General features: G+C 46.7%; 1 protein-coding gene across 4 annotated transcripts in view; it reads right to left on the bottom strand.

The window, feature by feature from the left end:
- The window catches only part of HOOK3 (hook microtubule tethering protein 3), a 117607-nt gene extending 96739 nt beyond the window's left edge, over positions 1–20868 (bottom strand). For 2 of the 4 annotated variants that reach the window (XM_040417396.1, XM_040417397.1), the window contains exon 1: positions 20642–20868. In XM_040417396.1, coding sequence (XP_040273330.1) covers positions 20642–20698 — 57 coding nt within the window. In that variant the 5' untranslated portion in view covers positions 20699–20868. The remainder of the gene's footprint in view (positions 1–20641) is intronic. The other 2 variants (XM_040417398.1, XM_040417399.1) reach the window with 2 other exon arrangements.
- Positions 20869–22019: the final 1151 nt, after the last annotated feature.

Here is a 22019-nt window from a genome sequence, read left to right as displayed (position 1 = left end):
AATCTTACGCAATATTAAATGGTGTCATTAGAAAGTGCAACTTGGCATGCAAAATAACAAGCCCCATAAGGCTATGTGAAAGGAAGGCAGAGAGTTAAAAAACGAAACCGCAATGGAAAATCGCCATGTCCTCAAGGGGTAAAATGGTGCCATTAAAAAAACAACTTCTCATACCAAAACTAAGCCATCATATGGCTATGCGAACAGAAATTTTTAGAAGTTATGAAAAAAAACGAAAATGCAAGAATGAAAACAGGCCCGATCCTTAAGGGGTTAAACAGTCAATTTATGAGTGCATATGTATTCGACCTCTTTTCTATTAAACCCTTAAATAAGGACTGGTCCAAGTAGTTAACTTCGGAAATGGCATCATTAGTTAAATAAAGTCCCCTGTGTGCAGTGTCACATGATGTGGGTATAGGTACACCCGTTCTAGAAGGCTCTACACCACTGAGTAAGCAACCTGAAGACCAAGACCAATCTCCAAACACATCAGAGTCAAAAGAAGTGGAAAATTATAGATCAGGGTTGGGTTCCCAAAAACTTTGAACATCTCATGGAGCACTATTAACTCCATTATAACAAAATGGAAAGAATATGACCCAATTACCCCATAGAGAAGGGCAGGCTGCCCACGAAAACTCCCAGACAAGGCAAGGAGAACATTAACGAGAGAGTCAACAAGGACACCAATGATATCACTGAAGAAGCGCCAAAGATTCACAACAGATGGAGTAGATTTCAGCCTGGCGCAAAAACTGCTGAAGGAGGCATTTAACATGACGAGGTCTGCGCCAAGTATTAAATTAAATACCCTCTCTGGAGGTGCAGGCCCTATCAAGACCAGCATAGCACACGACGGTCTAGATAAATCAGAGCCTAAGGCCTCTTTCACACGGGCGTTGCTAAAAAATGCGCGGGTGCGTTGCGGGAACACCCGCGATTTTTCCGCGCGAGTGCAATACATTGTAATGCGTTTTGCACTCGCGTGAGAAAATTCGTGCGTGTTTGGTACCCAAACCCGAACTTCTTCACAGAAGTTCGGGCTTGGGATCGGTGTTCTGTGGATTGTATTATTTTCCCTTATAACATGGTTATAAGGGAAAATAATAGCATTCTGAATACAGAATGAAAAGTAAAATAGCACTGGAGGGGTTAAAAAAAATAAAAAATAATTTAACTCACCTTAATCCACTTGATAGCGCAGCCGGCATCTGCTTCTGTATTCTTTTCTTTAGGACCTGGCTGAAGGACCTTCGATGACGTCACTCCGGTCATCACATGGTACGTCACATGATCTTTTACCATGGTGAATCACCATGGTAAAAGATCATGTGATGACCGGAGTGACGTCATCCCAGGTCCTTAAACTATAGTTAATGCTCTCCACAGGTCCTATACAGTAAAAGAGTCAGACGGAGATGCCCGCATCGCGAGCAAGTGGATTAAGGTGAGTTAAATGATTTTATTTTTTTTAACCCCCTCCAGCCCTGTTTTACTTAGCATTCTGTATTAGGAATGCTATTATTTTCCCTTATAACCATGTTATAAGGGAAAATAATAAGGTTCGGGTCTCCATCCCGATCGTCTCCTAGCAACCGTGCGTGAAAATCGCACCGCATCCGCACTTGCTTGCGGATGCTTGCGATTTTCACGCAACCCCATTCATTTCTATGGGGCCTGCGTTACGTGAAAAACGCACAAAGAGGAGCATGCTGCGATTTTCACGCAACGCAAAAGTGATGCGTGAAAATCACCGCTCGTGTGCACAGCCCCATAGAAATGAATAGGTCAGTATTCAGTGCGGGTGCAATGCGTTCACCTCCCGCATCGCATCCGCGCGGAATACTCGCTCGTGTGAAAGGGGCCTAAGTGTGGTAAAAACCAAATCCTTCCCATCACCCCAAGAACACCATTCACACGGTGAATCATGGTAGGGGACGCATTTCATTGGCAGGGACTGGAAAAGTAGTCAGGTTTGAAGGAAGAATGGATGGCAGTAAATACAGGGCAATTTTTGAAGAAACCTGTTTCTGTCTACTAGAGATTTGAGAGTGGAATGAAGGTTCACAGTCCAGCAGAAAAATGAGCCTAATGTGGTTTAGGAAGAAACATGTACAGGTGAAACTAAAAATTAGAATATTGTGCAAAAGTCCATTTATTTCAGTAATGCTAATTAAAAGGAATTGCATTAATGCAGCTTAAAATTAGAATTTTGTGCAAAGGTTCAATATTCTAGGCACAAAGTGTCACACACTAGTCGGCTAATTAATCCATACCCCCTGAGCAAAGGGTACCTCAAAATTGTGACTTTGGGGTTTTCATAAGCTATAAGCCATAATCATCCAAATTATAACAATTAAAGGCTTGAAATATCTTGCTTTGCATGTAATGAGTCTGTGGCCTCATGCACACGACCGTTTCTTTTTGCGGTCGGCAAAAACGGGGTCCGTAGGTCCGTGATCCGTGTCCGTTTTTTCTTCAGTGGGTCTTCCTTGATTTTTGAAGGATCCACGGACATTTAGAAAAAAGTCGTTTTGGTGTCCGCCTGGCCGTGCGGAGCCAAACGGATCCGTCCTGATTTACAATGCAAGTCAATGGGAACGGATCCGTTTGACGTTGACACAATATGGTGCAATTGCAAACGGATCCGTCCCCCATTGACTTTCAATGTAAAGTCAGGAGTCCCTATTATACCATCGGATCAGAGTTTTCTCCAATCCGATGGTATATTTTAACTTGAAGCGTTCCCATCACCATGGGAACGCCTCTATGTTAGAATATACCATCGGATTTGAGTTAGATCGTGAAAACTCATATCCGACAGTATATTCTAACACAGAGGCGTTCCCATAGTGATGGGGACGCTTCAAGTTAGAATATACTACGAACTGTGTACATGACTGCCCCCTGCTGCCTGGCAGCCTCTGATCTCTTACAGGGGGCTGTGATCCGCACAATTAACCCCTCAGGTGCCGCACCTGAGGGGTTAATTGTGCGTATCATAGCCCCCTGTAAGAGATCAGGTGCAGCCAGGCAGGAGGGGGCACACCCCCCTCCCTCCCCAGTTTTAAATTCATTGGTGGCCAGTGTGCCCCTCCTCCCTCCATCCCCTGTATTACATTCATTGGTGGCCAGTGGGCCCCCCCTCCCTCCCCTGTATTACTGTACATTCATTGGTGGCCAGTGGGCGCCCCCTCCCTCCCCCTCCTAATTAAAATCCCCCCCCCCCCATCATTGGTGGCAGCGGAGATTTCCGATCGGAGTCCCAGTTTAATCTCTGGGACTCCGATCGGTAACCATGGCAACCAGGACGCTACTGCAGTCCTGGTTGCCATGGCTACTTAGCAATTTTAGAAGCATTATACTTACCTTCGCTGTCTGTGACCGGCCGGGCGCTCCTCCTACTGGTAAGTGAAAGGTCTGTGCGGCGCATTGCTTATAGCACAGACCTTTCACTTACCAGTAGGAGGAGCGCCCGGCCGGTCACAGACATCGCAGGTAAGTATAATGCTTCTAAAAATTGTTAAGTAACCATGACAACCAGGACGGCAGTAGCGTCCTGGTTGCCATAGTTACCGATCGGAGCCCCAGCGATTAAACTGGGACTCCGATCGGAACTCTCCGCTGCCAACAATGGTAGGGGGGGGGGGATTTTAATTAGGAGGGGGAGCCGCACTGGCCACCAATGAATGTACAGTAATACAGGGGAGGGAGGGGGGGGCCCACTGGCCACCAATGAATGTACAGTAATACAGGGGAGGGAGGGGGGCCCACTGGCCACCAATGAATGTAATACAGGGGAGGGAGGGAGGGGGGGCACACTGGCCACCAATGAATTTAAAACTGGGGAGGGAGGGGGGTGTGCCCCATCCTGCCTGGCAGCACCTGATCTCTTACAGGGGCTATGATACGCACAATTAACCCCTTAGGTGCGGCACCTGAGAGGTTAATTGTGCGGATCACAGCCCCCTGTAAGAGATAGGGTGCTGCCAGGCAGCAGGGGGCAGTCATGTACACAGTTCTTAGTACACTGCTCCAAAAAATAAAGGGAACACTTAAACAACACAATGTAACTCCAAGTCAATCACACTTCTGTGAAATCAAACTGTCCACTTAGGAAGCAACACTGAGTGACAATCAATTTCACATGATGTTGTGCAAATGGGATAGACAACAGGTGGAAATTATAGGCAATTAGCAAGACACCCCCAATAAAGGAGTGGTTCTGCAGGTGGTGACCTGACCACTTCTCAGTTCCTATGCTTCCTGGCTGATGTTTTGGTCACTTTTGAATGCTGGCGGTGCTTTCACTCTAGTGGTAGCATGAGACGGAGTCTACAACCCACACAAGTGGCTCAGGTAGTGCAGCTTATCCAGGATGGCACATCAATGCGAGCTGTGGCAAGGTTTGCTGTGTCTGTCAGCGTAGAGGAGGCCGTAGGAGGGCAACAACCCAGCAGCAGGACCGCTACCTCCGCCTTTGTGCAAGGAGGAACCGGAGGAGCACTGCCAGAGCCCTGCAAAATGACCTCCAGCAGGCCACAATTGTGCATGTGTCTGCTCAAATGGTCAGAAACAGACTACATGAGGGTGATATGAGGGCCCGACGTCCACAGGTGGGGGTTGTGCTTACAGCCCAACACCGTGCAGGATGTTTGGCATTTGCCATAGAATACCAAGATTGGCAAATTCGCCACTGGCGCCCTGTGCTCTTCACAGATGAAAGCAGGTTCACACTGAGCACATGTGACAGACGTGACAGAGTCTGGAGACGCCGTGGAGAACGTTCTGCTGCCTTCAACATCCTCCGGTTTGGCATTGGGTCAGTAATGGTGTGGGGTGGCATTTCTTTGGAGGGCCGCACAGCCCTCCATGTGCTCGCCAGAGGTAGCCTGACTGCCATTAGGTACCGAGATGAGATCCTCAGACCCCTTGTGAGACCATATGCTGGTGCGGTTGGCCCTGGGTTCCTCCTAATGCAAGACAATGCTAGACCTCATCTGGCTGGAGTGTGTCAGCAGTTCCTGCAAGACGAAGGCATTGATGCTATGGACTGGCCCGCCCGTTCCCCAGACCTGTCAAGTCTGTCACATGTGCTCAGCTCTATCCACCAACCACAGACTGTCTATCTTGCACCACAGACTGTCCAGGAGTTGGCATATGCTTTAGTCCAGGTCTGGGAGGAGATCCCTCAGGAGACCGTCCGCCACCTCATCAGGAGCATGCACAGGCGTTGTAGGGAGGTCATACAGGCACGTGGAGGCCACACACACTACTGAGCCTCATTTTGACTTGTTTTAAGGACATTACATCAAAGTTGGATCAGCCTGTAGTGTGTTTTTCCACTTTAATTAATTTTGAGTGTGACTCCAAATCCAGACTTCCATGGGTTAAAAAATTTGATTTCCATTTTTTCATTTTTGTGTGATTTTGTTGTCAGCACATTCAACTATGTAAAGAACAAAGTATTTCAGAAGAATATTTAAGTAATTCAGATCTAAGATGTGTTATTTTTGTGTTCCCTTTATTTTTTTGAGCAGTGTATATTCTAACTTGAAGCGTCCCCATCACTATGGGAACGCCTCTGTGTTAGAATATACTGTCAGATCTGAGTTTTCACGAAGTGAAAACTCAGCTCTGAAAAAGCTTTTATGCAGACGGATCTGCGATCCGTCTGTGTGAAAGTAGCCTACGGCCACGGATCACGGACGCGGATGCCAATCTTGTGTGCATCCGTGTTTTTTCACGGACCCATTGACTTGAATGGGTCAGTGAACCGTTGTCCGTCAAAAAAATAGGACAGGTTCTATTTTTTTTAACGGACAGGAAACACGGATCACGGCCGCGGATGAACAATGGTGCATTTTCCAAATTTTCAACGGACCCATTGAAAGTCAAGGGGGCCGCAGAAAATCACGGAAAACGGAACAACGGCCACGGATGCACACAACGGTCGTGTGCATGAGGCCTAGGTCATATGTTAGCTTTTTCCACCGATGATACTGGAGCCGGACAGTAATGAGTGTAATTAGGTGGCGGGTGCTCTCATTCACTGCAGGTCCCCCCTTCCCCACGGGCCCCATAGCAGCGCATGGTCTACCTCTATTGGAGGCACACCACTGCCCAAGAGACTTGCATCTTTTGCAGCAAAAGGTGGCTCGACAAAGTACTGACTTTCAGGGGGAGAATACCTATGCACTTTAAATTTGTGTTTTTGGTCTTAAAATGTAACTATCATTTCATTTGTTTAATATGTAGGGCCAGTGAGCGTTTTTACCCTATTTCCTGTGTTTCAATAGGGAATATGTTAACTTGTGATTAGAACACTGCAACTGAGTGCTGCTAAAGAGAATCCAACTTCAGCGTTGTACTGACTACTAAGATGCAGGATAACTGTATGATGCAAAGGTTTCTCAGCCTGCCTCTGGTATCCCTCTCTCAGTCCTTGCCTTGCCAAATGTGTACTGAGTTTCCTAAGACTAATGTGACCCTGCAGTTTATCTGCTGTTACCGCTGAGTGCTCCTTCCCCTCGTGTCTCTGCTTAGCGCTGGGAATAGGGAGAAAAGTGCAGCGTTCAGCGCTGACAGTAGGTGTACTATGTTCCTGTATGCCAAAGGTGGATTTACACAGGCAGACGAGCAGTAGACTGACGGGAAGAGAGTATTCCTTCCCGACAGTCGGCTGCTTGTTCAGTGGAGGTGAAGCTCTGCATTTACATGAAGCAATCACCTCCACAGTATGAGGACGAGGGGTCACTATTGCAATCGCTCAGCCTCATACATCTGCATTGTTTATGGGCAGCAGATCGTTATTTAGACACCACCATCTGCTGCCCAGAAATGATCATTTGACCCGATGAACGTGCGTTTCGCAGATTGCCCAGAACGACCGTAATCTGCCCAATTATCTAGCCGTCTAAATCCACCTTTAAGACTCATGCAGACGTCCGTGGAACACGGTCCGTGAGATACCGGACTGGCATTGCAGGAACGCACGGCGTCATTGGTTGCTATGACACCGTGCACTCCTGCAGTGCCAGTCCGGTATCTCACGGACGTCTGCATGAGGCTTTACTGTCCGTGCTGAATTTTGCAGTTCAATCTCCTCAGTGGTAAACACAGATGTGCTGTTAGATAGAGGGGAGGACTTCTGTCAGTTTTCAGCACTGGCAGCACATAAACTGCAGGGTCTTCGTAAGCTCTTACACATTTAGGGAGGCAAATATGGGGTACGGAGGATTCGCCTTAACAACCTCCCATTAGAGGTTTGGTAAAGGAAGACTTTACATAGTTCCCTAATAAGGTGTCCATGTCGTAGAGCAGAAGAGCGCTGGGGCCTCAGTGATCACACAGTTACGGTATATCCTATTGATGAAAAACCTCTCCTGACATGTCCGTTTGAGCAACCACTTGCATTCCCCCATGTAACAATAGTTCTGTAGCATCTATTCTTATTACTATATGTTGTTATATTCCTACTAGATGCTAGTAGGACGCTCGTTCATCAGGCAATCCAGGTTTTTCAGCTTGCTGGCGGCAGGATCGCGCGGTGTAATCACAATCTGCTTCGAGCAAACAATGATGTAGTATAGGGTAGAGAGATGGGCTTAACAATCGCTCCTCCCTATACTGAGGAGGAGATCGCTGAATGTAATAGCAGTGGTCTCCTCCGCTGACGAGCAGACAAGCTTTCCTCCCGACAATCGCCTGCCTGATGTGGCTCTCTAATACAGCCGTAAAGGGGTTGTCCGGGTTCAGAGCTGAACCCGGACATTCCTCCATTTTCACCCCGGCAGCCCCCCTGACAGGAGCATTGGAGCAGTTCATGCTCCGATGCTCTCCTTTGCCCTGCGCTAAATCGTGCAGGGCAAAGGCATTTTTTGGAGATCCGGTGACGTACCGGGGCTCTCCATAGGGCTGCCAGGAAGCCCGGTGAAGTCACCGGCGCTAAAGCCCACCAGTGTGTTATGATAAACAAAAGAGCCCGTGCCCGGCACGATTTAGCGCAGGGCAAGGGAGCTAGCCTCAGGGGGGCTGCCTGGGTGAAAATAAGGGTATGTCCGGGTTCAGCTCTGAACCTGGACAACCCCTTTAAGGCTATCTGTGTGCAAGCTGCATTTTTTGTGGTCAGCACATGGACTATTTTTTTCTATTGGTCCCCAATAAAATAAAATTAAAATTTTTTAAAAAATGATATTGTATCTGTACGGGCGTTCCACAAATGATAGAACACATCCTATTTGTGTCAGCACTGTGGTAGCCAGTTCTACTGACGGGAGTGAGAAAACGGCGCAGTGCACACCATAATACAGAGGGGGTCGAGTGCATGAGGCCTAACTGAAGAGAGCTGCAACTCTTCAATTATGACTCCTCCTGAAAATTCAGGTAAGAGACGTGAGGAATGGCTCGCCACTCCATTCCCTAATTTAGTGAAAGTGGCAGAAAATGCCTGTGGGGAGCGTTTGTTTCCTAAAACCCCCAATCATCCCCTCATAAGAAGAGGGGTTTTGCACATGGGTTTCCTGATGTGCTCGCCGTGTATTTTAAGACTGGGGGAACTCTTAGTCATCTTTTCCTCTCCGAAATGTCAGCCAATAATTAAAGCTTGTAGCACGAAACAATGAACTGGCTTCCTGTAAAACCACCGCGACAGCGCGGCAACGGGAGAAACCTTCCTGTGAAAAATTCATGGTCTGTGCTCCAGTTTCCAGACGTACAAACAGCTGCGCATTTTGAAACACGTTTTTTTTTTTGTGTTAACATTTGTGACACTTGGAGAGATTCTGCCGCCCGAGGGGGCCAACAGATTTATCAAAAGTAGTGTAAATGACAGCCAATTTCTACACCGGCTCATAGCGGTCATATGGTGGCACATAGACAGGCCAAAGACCCAACTTAGGGTTCATGCACACGAAGATAAGGGCCGTATGCACACCCACTTAAATGTGTCCGCGATCTGCAAGATACGGCCGAACATAGGACATGTTCAATCTTTTGCGGGGCGGAGGCATGGATCGGAAGCCCATGGAAACACTACGAAGCGATTCCGTGGGCTTTCAGGTCCGTGCCTCTGCACCGCAAAAGATAAGACATGTTCTATCTTTTGCCATATCTTGTGGTTTGTGGACCTATTCAAGTCATTGGGTCTGCAGCCAGTGCCCGTGCATTGCGGACCGCTATTTGTGGTTTGCAGCATGGGCACGGAGCCCTTACGTTCGCGGGCATGAGCCCTAACTAAGACGCATGTGACGCATTTTACTACAATGGACTGCGGCAAAATCCACAGCATTTAGCACAGCAGTAAGTTGGATTTTGATACTAAAGGGCTATCCGTGGGATGGGGGAGGGGGGCTATCAAACCCCCTCTGTTCTGGTATTCATTTCCTATACTGAGGATAGACCATCAATATCAAAATTCCTCTTAGGCCTCATGCACACGACTGTATTTTGCATCCGTGCCTAAGCAGAATTTTTTTGCACATTTCTCAAACCCATTCATTTCTATAGGTCCACAAAAAATACGGACAGCGCACTGATGTCATCCGTTTTCTCTCTGCATCCGTGTGTCACTTCTGCAATTGATAGAACACGTCCTATCTAGCCTGTACTGCAGACAAGAATAGTCATTTGTACGCATGGGAGTGAGAGATAAACGTATTTTGCGGCTCCGTGGTTTGTGGACCTCAAGACGGACACGGTTGCGACTATGGTAGGCACACTATTTTCTTTCAATTTTGAGGTTGGTATTTTTTAGGGGCACAACAATTCGACACCATGCAAAAAGAATAAAGTTTTAGGCCAACATGTAACATCTGGCCACTGCATTTTTCACAGCAAAAACACAATGAAAATGCCACAAAAATTGCCGGGAAAAATGATGCGTTTTATCTAAGAAGATGTAGCGTAAAAGCACACTTAGGCCTCCTGCACATGACCATATCCGACTTGCGATCTGCAAATCATGGATCCACAAAATACGGATGCGGTCCATGTGCTTCCTGCAATTTTCACAGGACGCACTGTAAAAAAGCCTATTCTTGCCCTCAAAACAGACAAGAATAGGCCAGGTTCTATAATTTGTGGCCCGGCAGCACGGATGCAGACAGCACACGGATGACATCCGTGTCCTGTCTGGGGTTTTTTTGCAGACCCATAGAAACTAGCGGATCCGTGTGCGATCTGCAAAACATGCAGATCGGACATGGAACAAAAATATGGGCGTGTGCAATTACTAGCAGTTTGCAGTGAAGGTCCAGATGGGTGTTACCAGTTGGGGTTGTGTCCCTGCACAGTCTGATACTGGAGGAACTGATTAGATAATGTCAGACTGTGCAGGAACACACCTCCAACTGGTAACGCCCATCTGGACCTTCACTGCAAACTGCTAGTAATTCATTTCTAACTTTGTAGTAGGAATTATAAAGGAATGAGACAACTTGGAGTAATAAGAATAGATGCTCCAGAACTGTTATTACATGGGGAATACTCATAGTTACTAAAACAGACAAGTCACGAGAAGTGACAGCGGTCCTCTGCAGACAGAGCTTTACACATAGCAGAGAGATCCCACATTCTCAGGGTAAGGCCACACGTTGTGGTCGTGTTGTGGTTGCGACTCGGCTGCACTTGAGTAGTTACATAGTTAGGGTCCATTCACACGTCCGTTGTTTCTTTCCTGATCTGTTCCGTTTTTTGTGGAACAGATCTGGACCAGATCTGGACCCATTCATTTTCAATGGGTCCTGAAAAAAAAATCTGACATTGAGCTGTCCGATTTTTTTCAGGACCCATTGAAAATTAATGGGTGCAGATCTGGTCCAGATCTGTTCCGCAAAAAACGGAACAGATCAGGAAAGAAACAGCCCTTAATACGGTTGAAAAAAAGACGTAAGTCTATCAAGTTCAACCAAGGGATAGGTGGGGACGCGAATCCCAGAAGCCACAGCGGGATCTAAGTAAACTAATAAGGACAGCACTGTTTAGTCAGTCTGTATTGTTAATGGTTGTGTGGTATTGCAGTGATTGTGAGCCAAAACCAGGGTTGGAACCTCCACAGACATAAGGTATAAGGGAAAGATCTGCACCTGTTCTGTGTTTAGAGCCGCACCTGGTTTTGGCTCAAAATCACTGATGGAAATCACTGACCGAACACTGACTGTGTGAGTGAGGCATTAAAGGGGTTATCCCATGATTAATGTTAAAATTGAAAATAAGATATCATATAACACATGACAATCTCTTTCTAGGCCTCATGCACACGGCCGTTGTTTGGGTCCGCATCCGAGCCGCCGTTTTGGCGGCTCAGATGCAGGCCCATTCACTTCAATAGGGCCGCAAAATATGCAGACAGCACTGTGCTGTCCACATCTGTTGCTCCGTTCCGCGGCCTCGCTAAAAAAATATAACATGTCCTATTCTTGTCCGCGCTTTGCGGACAAGAATAGGCATTTATATTGACGGCCGCCCGTTCCGTTCCGCAAATTGCGTAAGGCACACTGACGGCTTTCGATTTTTGCGGATCCGCAGTTTGCGAACCGCAAAAAAATGGCACGGTCGTGTGCATGTAGCCTAACAAAGCTAGAACCAGTCCTGTACCACACATGGATCCACAGATCTCCACATTCATTGTTCTGCTAGATTTATATCAAGGGGAGTGTCCTTTCTGCTGCAGCTAAGGGGGCGTGTCTCAGCTCTACCTATCACAGCTCAGGAGGCAGTTGAAGGATGAAACAGAGCATGTGTGGCCATCTCAGTGAGCAGAACAAAGAAATAAGAAAAAGAATAAACAGCAGGTGGCGCTATACTGATACATGTTATTGAAAAACTCAGTGGCTATGCTAATTTTTTCATTACATGCAATTACAAAAGTATTCAGATCCAGGGGCTGGTTTGTCATGGGAAAACCCCTTTAATAACGCAAACCGACTGATCAGTGCAATCCTAATTAGTTTCAATTAGAGCCCGTTGCGGCTCATACAGCCATGTGATACCGATTGGAGCACAGCTGCGTTGCAACCGCAGATCCTTCCCTTATACCTTATCACTGACGTGTGAATGAGGCTTTAGGCTGAATGTTGCCATAGGGCAGGCATGCTCAACCTGCGGCCCTCTAGCTGTTGCAAAACTACAACTCCCAGCATGCCCGAACAGCCTACAGCAGGGCATTGCGGGAGTTGCAGTTTTACAACAGCTGGAGGGCCGCAGGTTGAGCATACCTGTCCTAGGAGGATGTGGAAAGCTGCCGAGCGTGCTGGTAAGAATTTCGGACTCTTGGGTGGCGAATCAGGTCATTGGATTCACGTAATTTTCAATGGAGAATTATTTGTAAAAAATAATTTGGAAAAATGTGTTTCTTTATTACACACATTCAGCGATAGGTCCTTGTCAACCCTGGAGCTGTGGAATTTACATGGGTACTGATGAAAGCCTCTCCAGCAGTTAGACTGGTCTACTGGGTGAAAGCCAGCTACTCCGCCTAACCTACAGCGCACTGGCACACTGCTCCGACTCTGCATCCTCTTTACAATAGGTAATGCCTCCTCCGCCCATTACAGTCAGCACGACCACCGTACAGAGCCACCTACCAGAGAAGGAATTGTCTCGCTAGGGCCACCTACTGGAAGGGGCAGAAACTATCCCAACCGCTGCACTAGTGAGGCGATTCTCTCTAGGAGATACCTCTACATCCCTCTTTGAATGAATGCACGGCAGCTCGGGTATGTGCACTGCCGTTCCTTTCAGCTCTATGGGACAGCTGGAAATAGCCACGGACTGTACTCCACCATCTCGGACAGTCCCATAGAGATCAAATGGAGCGCCTGCCACTGCATGCATTTCTGGGGTGGTGGCTGGACCCCCAGCAATCTGATCCTGCGGATATGGCATACATCATAGCCGCACTGAGAGACTTCGTGACCCTGCGGGCTGCCATATGGTACTGTATGACAACGATGCCGTCTGTAGGGGAGAATGCCTCCATAATAAAGTTCCCCATGGAGCCTCCCCCAATTTTTATATCTGTCAGATTCGATTTGAAATCAGAGACACTGGTGACCAACTATGAGGACTGTAGTATAGCCATGGGCATGAGGCCTTACACTTTGGGCCCATTCACACGTCCGCAATTTCGTTTTGCGGAACGGAATTGCAGACCCATTCATTTCTATGGGGCCGCACTTCCGGGTCTGCAATTCCAATCCCGAAAAAAAAAAAAAAAGAACATGTCCTATTCTTGTCCACAATAGCGGACAAGAATAGGCATATTCTATTAGTGCCGGCAATGTGCGGTCCGCAAACGCACATTGCCGGCGTCCGTGTTTTGCGGATCTGCAAAACACACACACACGGATGTGTGAATGGACCATTTAACAGCGCCTTCCTGAAATCAGCTGATGTACTGGAAACAGTCAGCAAGTGCTCATTTCTAAAATATTAGCAGGCACCCGCTGGAATCAGTAAGGCTAGTGCTCACGGCAATGTGACTGTGAGACACAGTGATCGGCCAAGAATCACAGTGCTATATAGCGGCGCAATGAAAGAGAACGTGTTGGCGCGGTGACCCACAAGTTGCCAGGAACCCTGCAGGTTTGGATTTCTAGTGATTTGTGTATCACAGCCACACTCCCTTTCATTGTATCACTGTGATCTTTGGCCATACACGGTGTCTCGTCGTCATATAGCCCTCGCCTTACACTCAAAAAAAAAAACGGAAAGCATTATATGCACGCCGGCCCTAATAACGTAAGTGGGGCCGGATAATAGCCGTTTGTACATGTCCTTCACATTTAAACCAACAAAATAAAAGATGAAGGGGTTGATGACCTTTTGGAAGGGAGTTTGGCAGACCCCCCCTCCTGGGCAGACCTGCAAAGGGAAGCATACTTACCTGCTCCCCGCCTCTGGGTCCTGGCTCCTTTCCACTGCAGCCAATGACTGACCCCCTCCCATCACGTGACCAAATGACATGACACAAGGGTGGCTGGTCACCGCTGGAGCGGGGCAGCCAAGGATTCGGGACCCAGTGGTGAGAAGCATACTTATGCTTCCTTTTGCAGGTGTGGCTAGGAGGAGAATCTGCCCAAATTGACCCCAAAAAGATGAACAACCCCTTTGATCTTGTGAACAGCAAATCCCAACAACCTCTCCATACACATACAACCTTGGTCCAACCGAGTGAACATGCGTTCTGAATGGCGAGTGGAGTAAAAAAGATCTGTTTCCCCACGTCCCCATACACATATTAGGGGCCATGTTTAAGAACCACAGGGTTTGAAACGCGTAGGTCAGGAATGCGGTGTTGTGCTACGCGGTGTAATATCTTTTCAACAAAGCCTGTGGATTTCATCAAGACGCTAGCATGTAGATGTCGTCAATGGGGACAGCAAAAGGATCGGGATACAAATTTTAATTTCGACCAAACATCGTCTGACGTGGAGAGAAGGGGAGCACCCCCTCATGTATGGTGGCCTTTACCAGACAACGTGACAGTCCCTTGAGAATTAAGGATCAGGCATACCGAAAATCAACTTGGCCGACACCCCCACATGCACCGAACGAACGTTAGAATGTCATACACACTGAATGGTCGGCTGGTCCTCCCAGCTTTGTAGATCCGCGTCTGGGACCTCAAGGACACCACCATATTCTTCATCTGTGTGCTCTCCGTATTTTCTGACCCATTTATTTCCGCGTGCTCTCCGTATTTTCTGACCCATTCATTTCCGCGTGCTCTCCGTATTTTCTGACCCATTCATTTCCGCGTGCTCTCCGTATTTTCTGACCCATTCATTTCCGCGTGCTCTCCGTATTTTCTGACCCATTCATTTCCGCGTGCTCTCCGTATTTTCTGACCCATTCATTTCCGCGTGCTCTCCGTATTTTCTGACCCATTCATTTCCGTGTGCTCTCCGTATTTTCTGACCCATTCATTTCCGTGTGCTCTCCGTATTTTCTGATCCATTCATTACCATGTGCTATCGTTATTTTCTAACCATTCATTTCCGTGTGTTCGCCGTATATTCTGACCTATGTATTTCCATGTGCTATTTTTTCACCCATTCATCTACGTGTGCCATCCGTATTCTTACGGATCTGTGGCCGTTCCACAAATTATAGAACATGTCCTATTCTGGTCTTTGTTGCAGACAAGAATAGTAATTTCTACTGACGGTTTCCATATTTTCCAGACCGAAATACGGACGCAGTCGTGTGCGTGAAGCCTAAAATGTATGGCCAGCTGTAGCAAACACTGCCTGTGCCGCAGTGTGTGAACAGGACAAACAGCAATAAAACACTGCCGCGATCAGGAGGGTAATCTTTAAAACTTCTGCCCCTAAACTGCAGGCGAATAACTGACACAGGACTACATTATCTCAATCCTATCCATATACTGCATCACAGTGTACAAAGAGTCAGCTCTGCTACATCAGTGCATGGTAGAAGCCCCCAGAAATGAATAGTTCACTGTAAGCGGTGGATCTGAAAGAAAAGCTTCAGGGCAGATATTCATATGATGATGTAACAATAGGAGACAGATCCAGACTGCTCGGAGTCAGACAAAGAGGCCGTGACGAGGCGGACACATCCCTCATCACTGGGTACACAGTCACATGCACACCGGCACAATGGTGGGGGTCTTCTGCATTACTGACGTGGCTTTATCTCCTCTCTTTATTGTATGCAAAATAACCGTCTCTCCATACAATATACCGCATAAAACAAGTAGGAATTGTGAGGCTGACCTTGGGTGACCCTTCACTTGTACACAGGACTAATCCCATCCATATTCCTATAAAGCCTCATGTACACGACTATTTACAGTCCGCGTCTGATCCACATTTCTATGGGACCGCAAAAAACGTAGAGAGCACACGGATGTCATCCATGTGCTGACCCACAAAAAAAAAAAAAAAAAAAATAGAAAGTGTCCTATTCTAGTCCATTTTACAGACAGGAATAGGTATTTTCACAGTGGGGCAGGAAGGAAAAGTGTGGGACCACAAAACAGATCGGGTCATGTGCATGAGGCCCAATTCAGATTTGAACAGTTGCTTAGAGCTCGGGCTTCTACACGTGGAAATAATCCATACTGTCTTAAAGGGGCTTCCCGAGTGTTTAACACTGAAGACCGATTCGCTCAGGATAGGTCATCAGAATGTGATTGCTGGAGGTCAGACTCCGCCCCCAAGGCTGCAGAGCTGCGGTGAGTGCTGTGGCCTCCTCACAACTTACAAAGCACAGTGCCATCCATTGTATTGAGGCGATGCTTGGTACTGCAGCTCAATTCACTTGACATGGACTGAGCTGAACCTAGGCCGTGCGGGACCTCACTGGCCTAGGAAGAGGGCGCAGTGCTCACAGGAGCTCCATGGCCTCTTCAAGCCGATGATTGGCAGGGTGTCAGGAGTAAGACCCCCACCATCAGATACTCATGACATATTCCTGAAGTCATCAGTATAAAACACTAGGACAACCGCTTTAATACTGCACTTAGAATGGGTAAAAGTCCTATACACTAGGGCTGCAGCTATCGACTCATTTTGTAATCGAGTAATCTAATCAATTAATCCAACGATTAATCTAATAACAAAAAACTAATTAAAAGAACGTTTTTCTTTATAAAAACTCATCAGCTTACCCCCCCCTAGTGCCATCAGCTGCCCCCCCAGTGCCACCAGCTGCCCCCCCCCCCCCAGTGCCACCATCTCCCCCTCCTAGCCATGTCCCCATCGCAAGTACTTACCTTTCCTGTAGGGGCGCGCGCTCCACAGCTCCTTCATCTTCTTCTCCGTGCGACGCACTGTCGCCCTGACGTCACACAGCGTCGGGTCACAGTGAGCGCTTACGTGCACTATAACCTGATGATGTGTCAAGATACAGTGCAGCGCGGTGCGGGCCGGCGGGTGACCACGGAGAGGCGAGTAATAGCAAGTGCTTCACTCCCACTCCGTGGTCACATGACACAAACGGATCGAGGATTTGTTTGGGGCGAATTACTCGAGTAATCGTTTCAGCCCTACTATACACTATGCAATAAATGTGCAAACCCCACCCCAATATAAGTGTCCATGTCACAGAGCTAAACATCGGGATCTCCACTACCTTAGTGCCCTCCGGTGATCCAGTTGAGCCACAGAAGGGCCCGGTGTTCTGATTAAATCATAGGAAACATTAGGTTAATCCAATCAGAACCTTTTCTCAGGCCATTTAGATATTAATTATATATACGATGAAAGTCAAATTTTAGAGAGGAACCAGCCATATTTACATACAACAAAGGAAGCCCCCACCTCCCATCATTTTGCATGTTTACATACGGTAAAGACCCCCAACCATTAGATCATTGATTCCTTAGACTCCCCTAACAGATGTCTGGGGAACGAAGGGTAGGGCAAGATGAATTCTGGCAGGAGATAAGCTAACACCAGAGGTGTCTGGCAGGGGCTTTCTCCGCTCTATCCACTGAAAACAGCCGAACCGAGCATGCATGTATATGGGGCCGCTGGAGGGAACGGTTTGTCAGACTGATATTGAAGGTGTAGGGTCATACACATTAGATTTCTCTGCGGACTCCCCATAAGAATAACACAAACCCCCTGGCAGCAGCTTAAAGAGGACCTGTCATCTTAAAATGCAGAGCCATCTGCAGGCAGTGCGTTATAGAGCTGGAGGAGCCAAGCAGATTGATGTACAGTTTACTGGAAAACATGAAACTTATACATTTAAACCTCTGCTCTTTCAGAAGCTCTTTCAGAACTTAAAGTGGTATTCCGATTGTTTAAAGTTATCCCCTATACACAGGATAAGTACTGCTGGGACCCCCCACGATCACAAGAATGGGGGGCCTGTAACCCCTGAAATAAACAGAGCAGCCGGTCGCTCATGCCCAGCGATAGGACCACAACTGATCTAATAGTTATCCCCTATCCACAGAATAGGGGATAACTTGAAACAACCAGACTACCCATTTAAGTCTGCTCCCGTGTACAGCTATCAGTGACTGACATCTATGTATACACACTTACACAGAGAATGCTATCAATCACTGATAACACCTCCACATGTACAACTATCAGTGACTGACATCTATGTATACACACTTACACAGAGAATGCTATCAATCACTGATAACACCTCCCCTGTGTACAACTATCAGTGACTGACAGCTATCTATGTAACATACTTACACAGAGAATGCTATCAGTCACTGATAACACCTCACCCATGTACATCCATCAGTGACTGGCCCCTATCTATATATACACACTTACACAGAGACTGCTATCAATCACTGATAACACCTCTCCTGTGTACAGATGTCAGTGACAGCTATATATATATATATATATATATATATATATATATATATATATATATATAGCTATTTTCCCACTTACACAGAGAATGCTATCAATCACTGATAACACCTCCCCTGTGTACAGCTATCAGTGACTGACAGCTATCTATGTATACACACACAGAGAATACTATCAATCACTGATCACACCTCCCCTGTGTACAGCTATCAGTGACTGACAGCTATTTATGTATATACACTTACACAGAGAATACTATCAATCACTGATAACACCTCCCTGTGTACAGCTATCAGTGACTGACAGCTATCTATGTATACACACACAGAGAATACTATCAATCACTGATCACACCTCCCCTGTGTACAGCTATCAGTGACTGACAGCTATTTATGTATATACACTTACACAGAGAATACTATCAATCACTGATAACACCTCCCTGTGTACAGCTATCAGTGACTGACAGCTATCTATGTATACACATACACGGAGAATGCTATCAATCACTGATCACACCTCCCCTGTGTACAGCTATCAGAGACTGACAGCTATCTATGTATACACAGTTACACAGAGAATGCTATCAATTACTGATAACACCTCCCCTGTGTACAACTATCAGTGACTGACACCTATCTATATATACACACTTACACAGAGAATGCTATCAATCACTGATACACCTCCCCTGTGTACAACTATCAGTGACTGACAGCTATCTATATATACACACTTACACAGAGAAAGCTATCAATCACTGATAACACCTCCCTGTGTACAACTATCAGTGACTGACAGCTATCTATGTATACACACTTACACAGAGAAAGCTATCAATCACTGACAACACCTCCCTGTGTACAACTATCAGTGACTGACAGCTATCTATGTATACACACTTACACAGAGAAAGCTATCAATCACTGATAACACCTCCCTGTGTACAACTATCAGTGACTGACAGCTATCTATGTATACACACTTACACAGAGAAAGCTATCAATCACTGATAACACCTCCCTGTGTACAACTATCAGTGACTGACAGCTATCTATGTATACACACTTACACAGAGAATGCTATCAATCACTGATAACACCTCCCTGTGTACAGCCATCAGTGACTGACAGCTATCTATGTATACACACTTACACAGAGAATGCTATCAATCACTGATAACACCTCCCCTGTGTACAGCTATCAGTGACTGACAGCTATCTATGTATACACAGAGAATGCTATTGTTCACTGATAACACCTCCCTGTGTACAACTATCAGTGACTGACAGCTATCTATGTATACACACTTACACAGAGAATGCTATCAATCACTGATAACACCTCCCTGTGTACAGCCATCAGTGACTGACAGCTATCTATGTATACACACTTACACAAAGAATGCTATCAATCACTGATAACACCTCCCCCATGTACAACATCAGTGACTGACAGCTATCTATGTATACACACTTACACAGAGAATGCTATCAATCACTGATAACACCTCGCCCATGTACAACTATCAGTGACTGACAGATATCGGTCCGTGCTTTGTGTGAAAAGATTATCAGTGATGCCTCCGTGAAGGATCCGTGTGTGGTCCATGTGTCCGTTTTCTGCTGTCTGTGTTTCATGGACACAGTGCAACTGAAAAATAATTTTCAAAGCATCTCTTCCTAACGGTCCGTGAAACACGGATGAAACACAGATTGCACTACATTTTGTGGCGTCCCCTTTTATTGCCCAAAAACAAAAAGATCAGGCATGTTGAAACCGAATCGCTCCAATGCTTAACCCACGTGACGCACCCATACACATAAGATGGGTGACGCACCCATACACATAAGATGGTCGGTGGGTTCGGCCAGCTAATACCCCATGACCTCTGTCGGTATAACTAACACCTCCATCAGACTGATGTGATATCCTTTATGACGGATAGCGGTCCCATCGATGGGACCATGTATCACTGGTGGTAAATGCCAGGATTGTATCCGCTCCATGGCTATGGTCTGAGAATCACACAAAGTGACGCAATGCCACTATACAAACAATCCATTGTGTATGGCCCCTAAACCTAAAATAAGATTTGGGGGCCACTCTTTATGCCTGGGTCTTGTTTGGGGGAAGTGTAAAAAGCTACCATCTAGGGGAAGAAGCTCCACCACTTTCTCCAGCCCATCCTATAGATCCCCAGGAGGGGCTTCTCCCCTATACAATAAGATTATTAGCACAAGAACCGCATGAATGTGAATGAGGGCAGCCGAGGGCCGTGCAGGGCCTCTCGGTGGGGGAAGGGACCGTCCTTTCACACTTACCCACGTCAACAGACTCTCACACAGATCCACCCGGTCCAGGCTCTCCGCGCTTAACATCCTCCTTCCAGTCCGCTACAGATCCGGATAACTGATCTCATGAGCTGAGCAGCGGTCCGGGCCCCTCCTTCCCCGGTTCCGGTGGTGTCCCCGGGCCGTGGCGCTCTGGCGGGGGGATGGGTGGTCGGTCTCCTCCTCTTCCCCCTGTCTGTGGGTGATGCACAGCTGACACCCAGCGCTCACTGCGCACAATCACAACCGCACCATCTACCGGATATTCTGCACAGCGCGGCCCCTCGCCGGTGGAGAAGGAATCCCTGGTCAGCACCACCAGTGGGGGGCGACCTTCATGGGGTAGGGCTCAGGACATGGGGGAACCTCCATTCACATGCAGTACTGCCACATAGGACATTATGCTCTCATAGTGCACACTGCGATCCTCATGACTGTGATGATGCTCCACATGGGACTCTTTGGGGTAATCTTCCATAAAAGCAACGCTCACAATGCGAATCCACTGGTGGGAAACTATTCATCACTATAAAGCCATGTTCACACAAGTACGCACGCTGCGTTGTTTTTTCTGTTTTGTTTTTTTGCAGCTGGAAAGCAAAGTGGATGAGATTTTATTGTATCTTCTCCAGCGTGAAAACTGCCATGTGGTGTGAATGTATGCTGCAGCTTTTCAATGTATGGGGTGAAATTCAAAGGCAGAACTTTTATTTTTTTTTGTCAAGGGCTTTTTTTATATTGTAATATTTTTTTGCAGGATGGGTTATAGCATTTTGGGGTACTTCAAGGCCTGTTATTCATTTTTTAGCAGTTCTGCCATTGTTTTTTGAGGTGGGTTTCTATGTCCCCTTACGGATAAGTGACACAATAGCTTTATTCTGCGGGTCTCCTAGTTTTTTCGTTTTTCTTCTTTTGCACAATGGAAACTTTTTTTAAAAATATTTTTTTGTGTCGCTGCAGTGAAAGATCCATTTTTTTGTGGGACAAGCTGTAGTTTTCATTGGTGCTATTTTGAGTATTACATAGGACTTTTGAGCAGGTAAACGGCAGTTTTGGCATCTAATATATAAAGCTGAGTGTGTGTGTCCGCTAAAGGAATCCGCACCGTCGCATGTACAATCACAAAAGTTGGCACACAGGTAAATCAGGTGTCCGGGAAGGTTTTAGACCGGGTCTCAGCTCTCTAGGATGTACCGTTCCTGAGATTTTCCCAAAAAAATGCATTAGCCAATAGAAGCTTGGTCACATGACCCTTATCAGCCAATTGAAGCTCGCAGGTCCTTCATACACACAGTTTTACACCAGGTTTCCATAACAACCCAGCCATTTATCTTCATTGCTGTAGATGAGTTTTAAAGGCTTTCTACCA

This window comes from Bufo bufo, chromosome 2 (assembly GCF_905171765.1).
Source record: "Bufo bufo chromosome 2, aBufBuf1.1, whole genome shotgun sequence".
Classification (NCBI taxonomy): domain Eukaryota; kingdom Metazoa; phylum Chordata; class Amphibia; order Anura; family Bufonidae; genus Bufo; species Bufo bufo.
The sequence above is the reverse complement of the archived record's forward strand: the minus strand, read 5'-3'. Positions and strand labels throughout refer to the sequence as shown.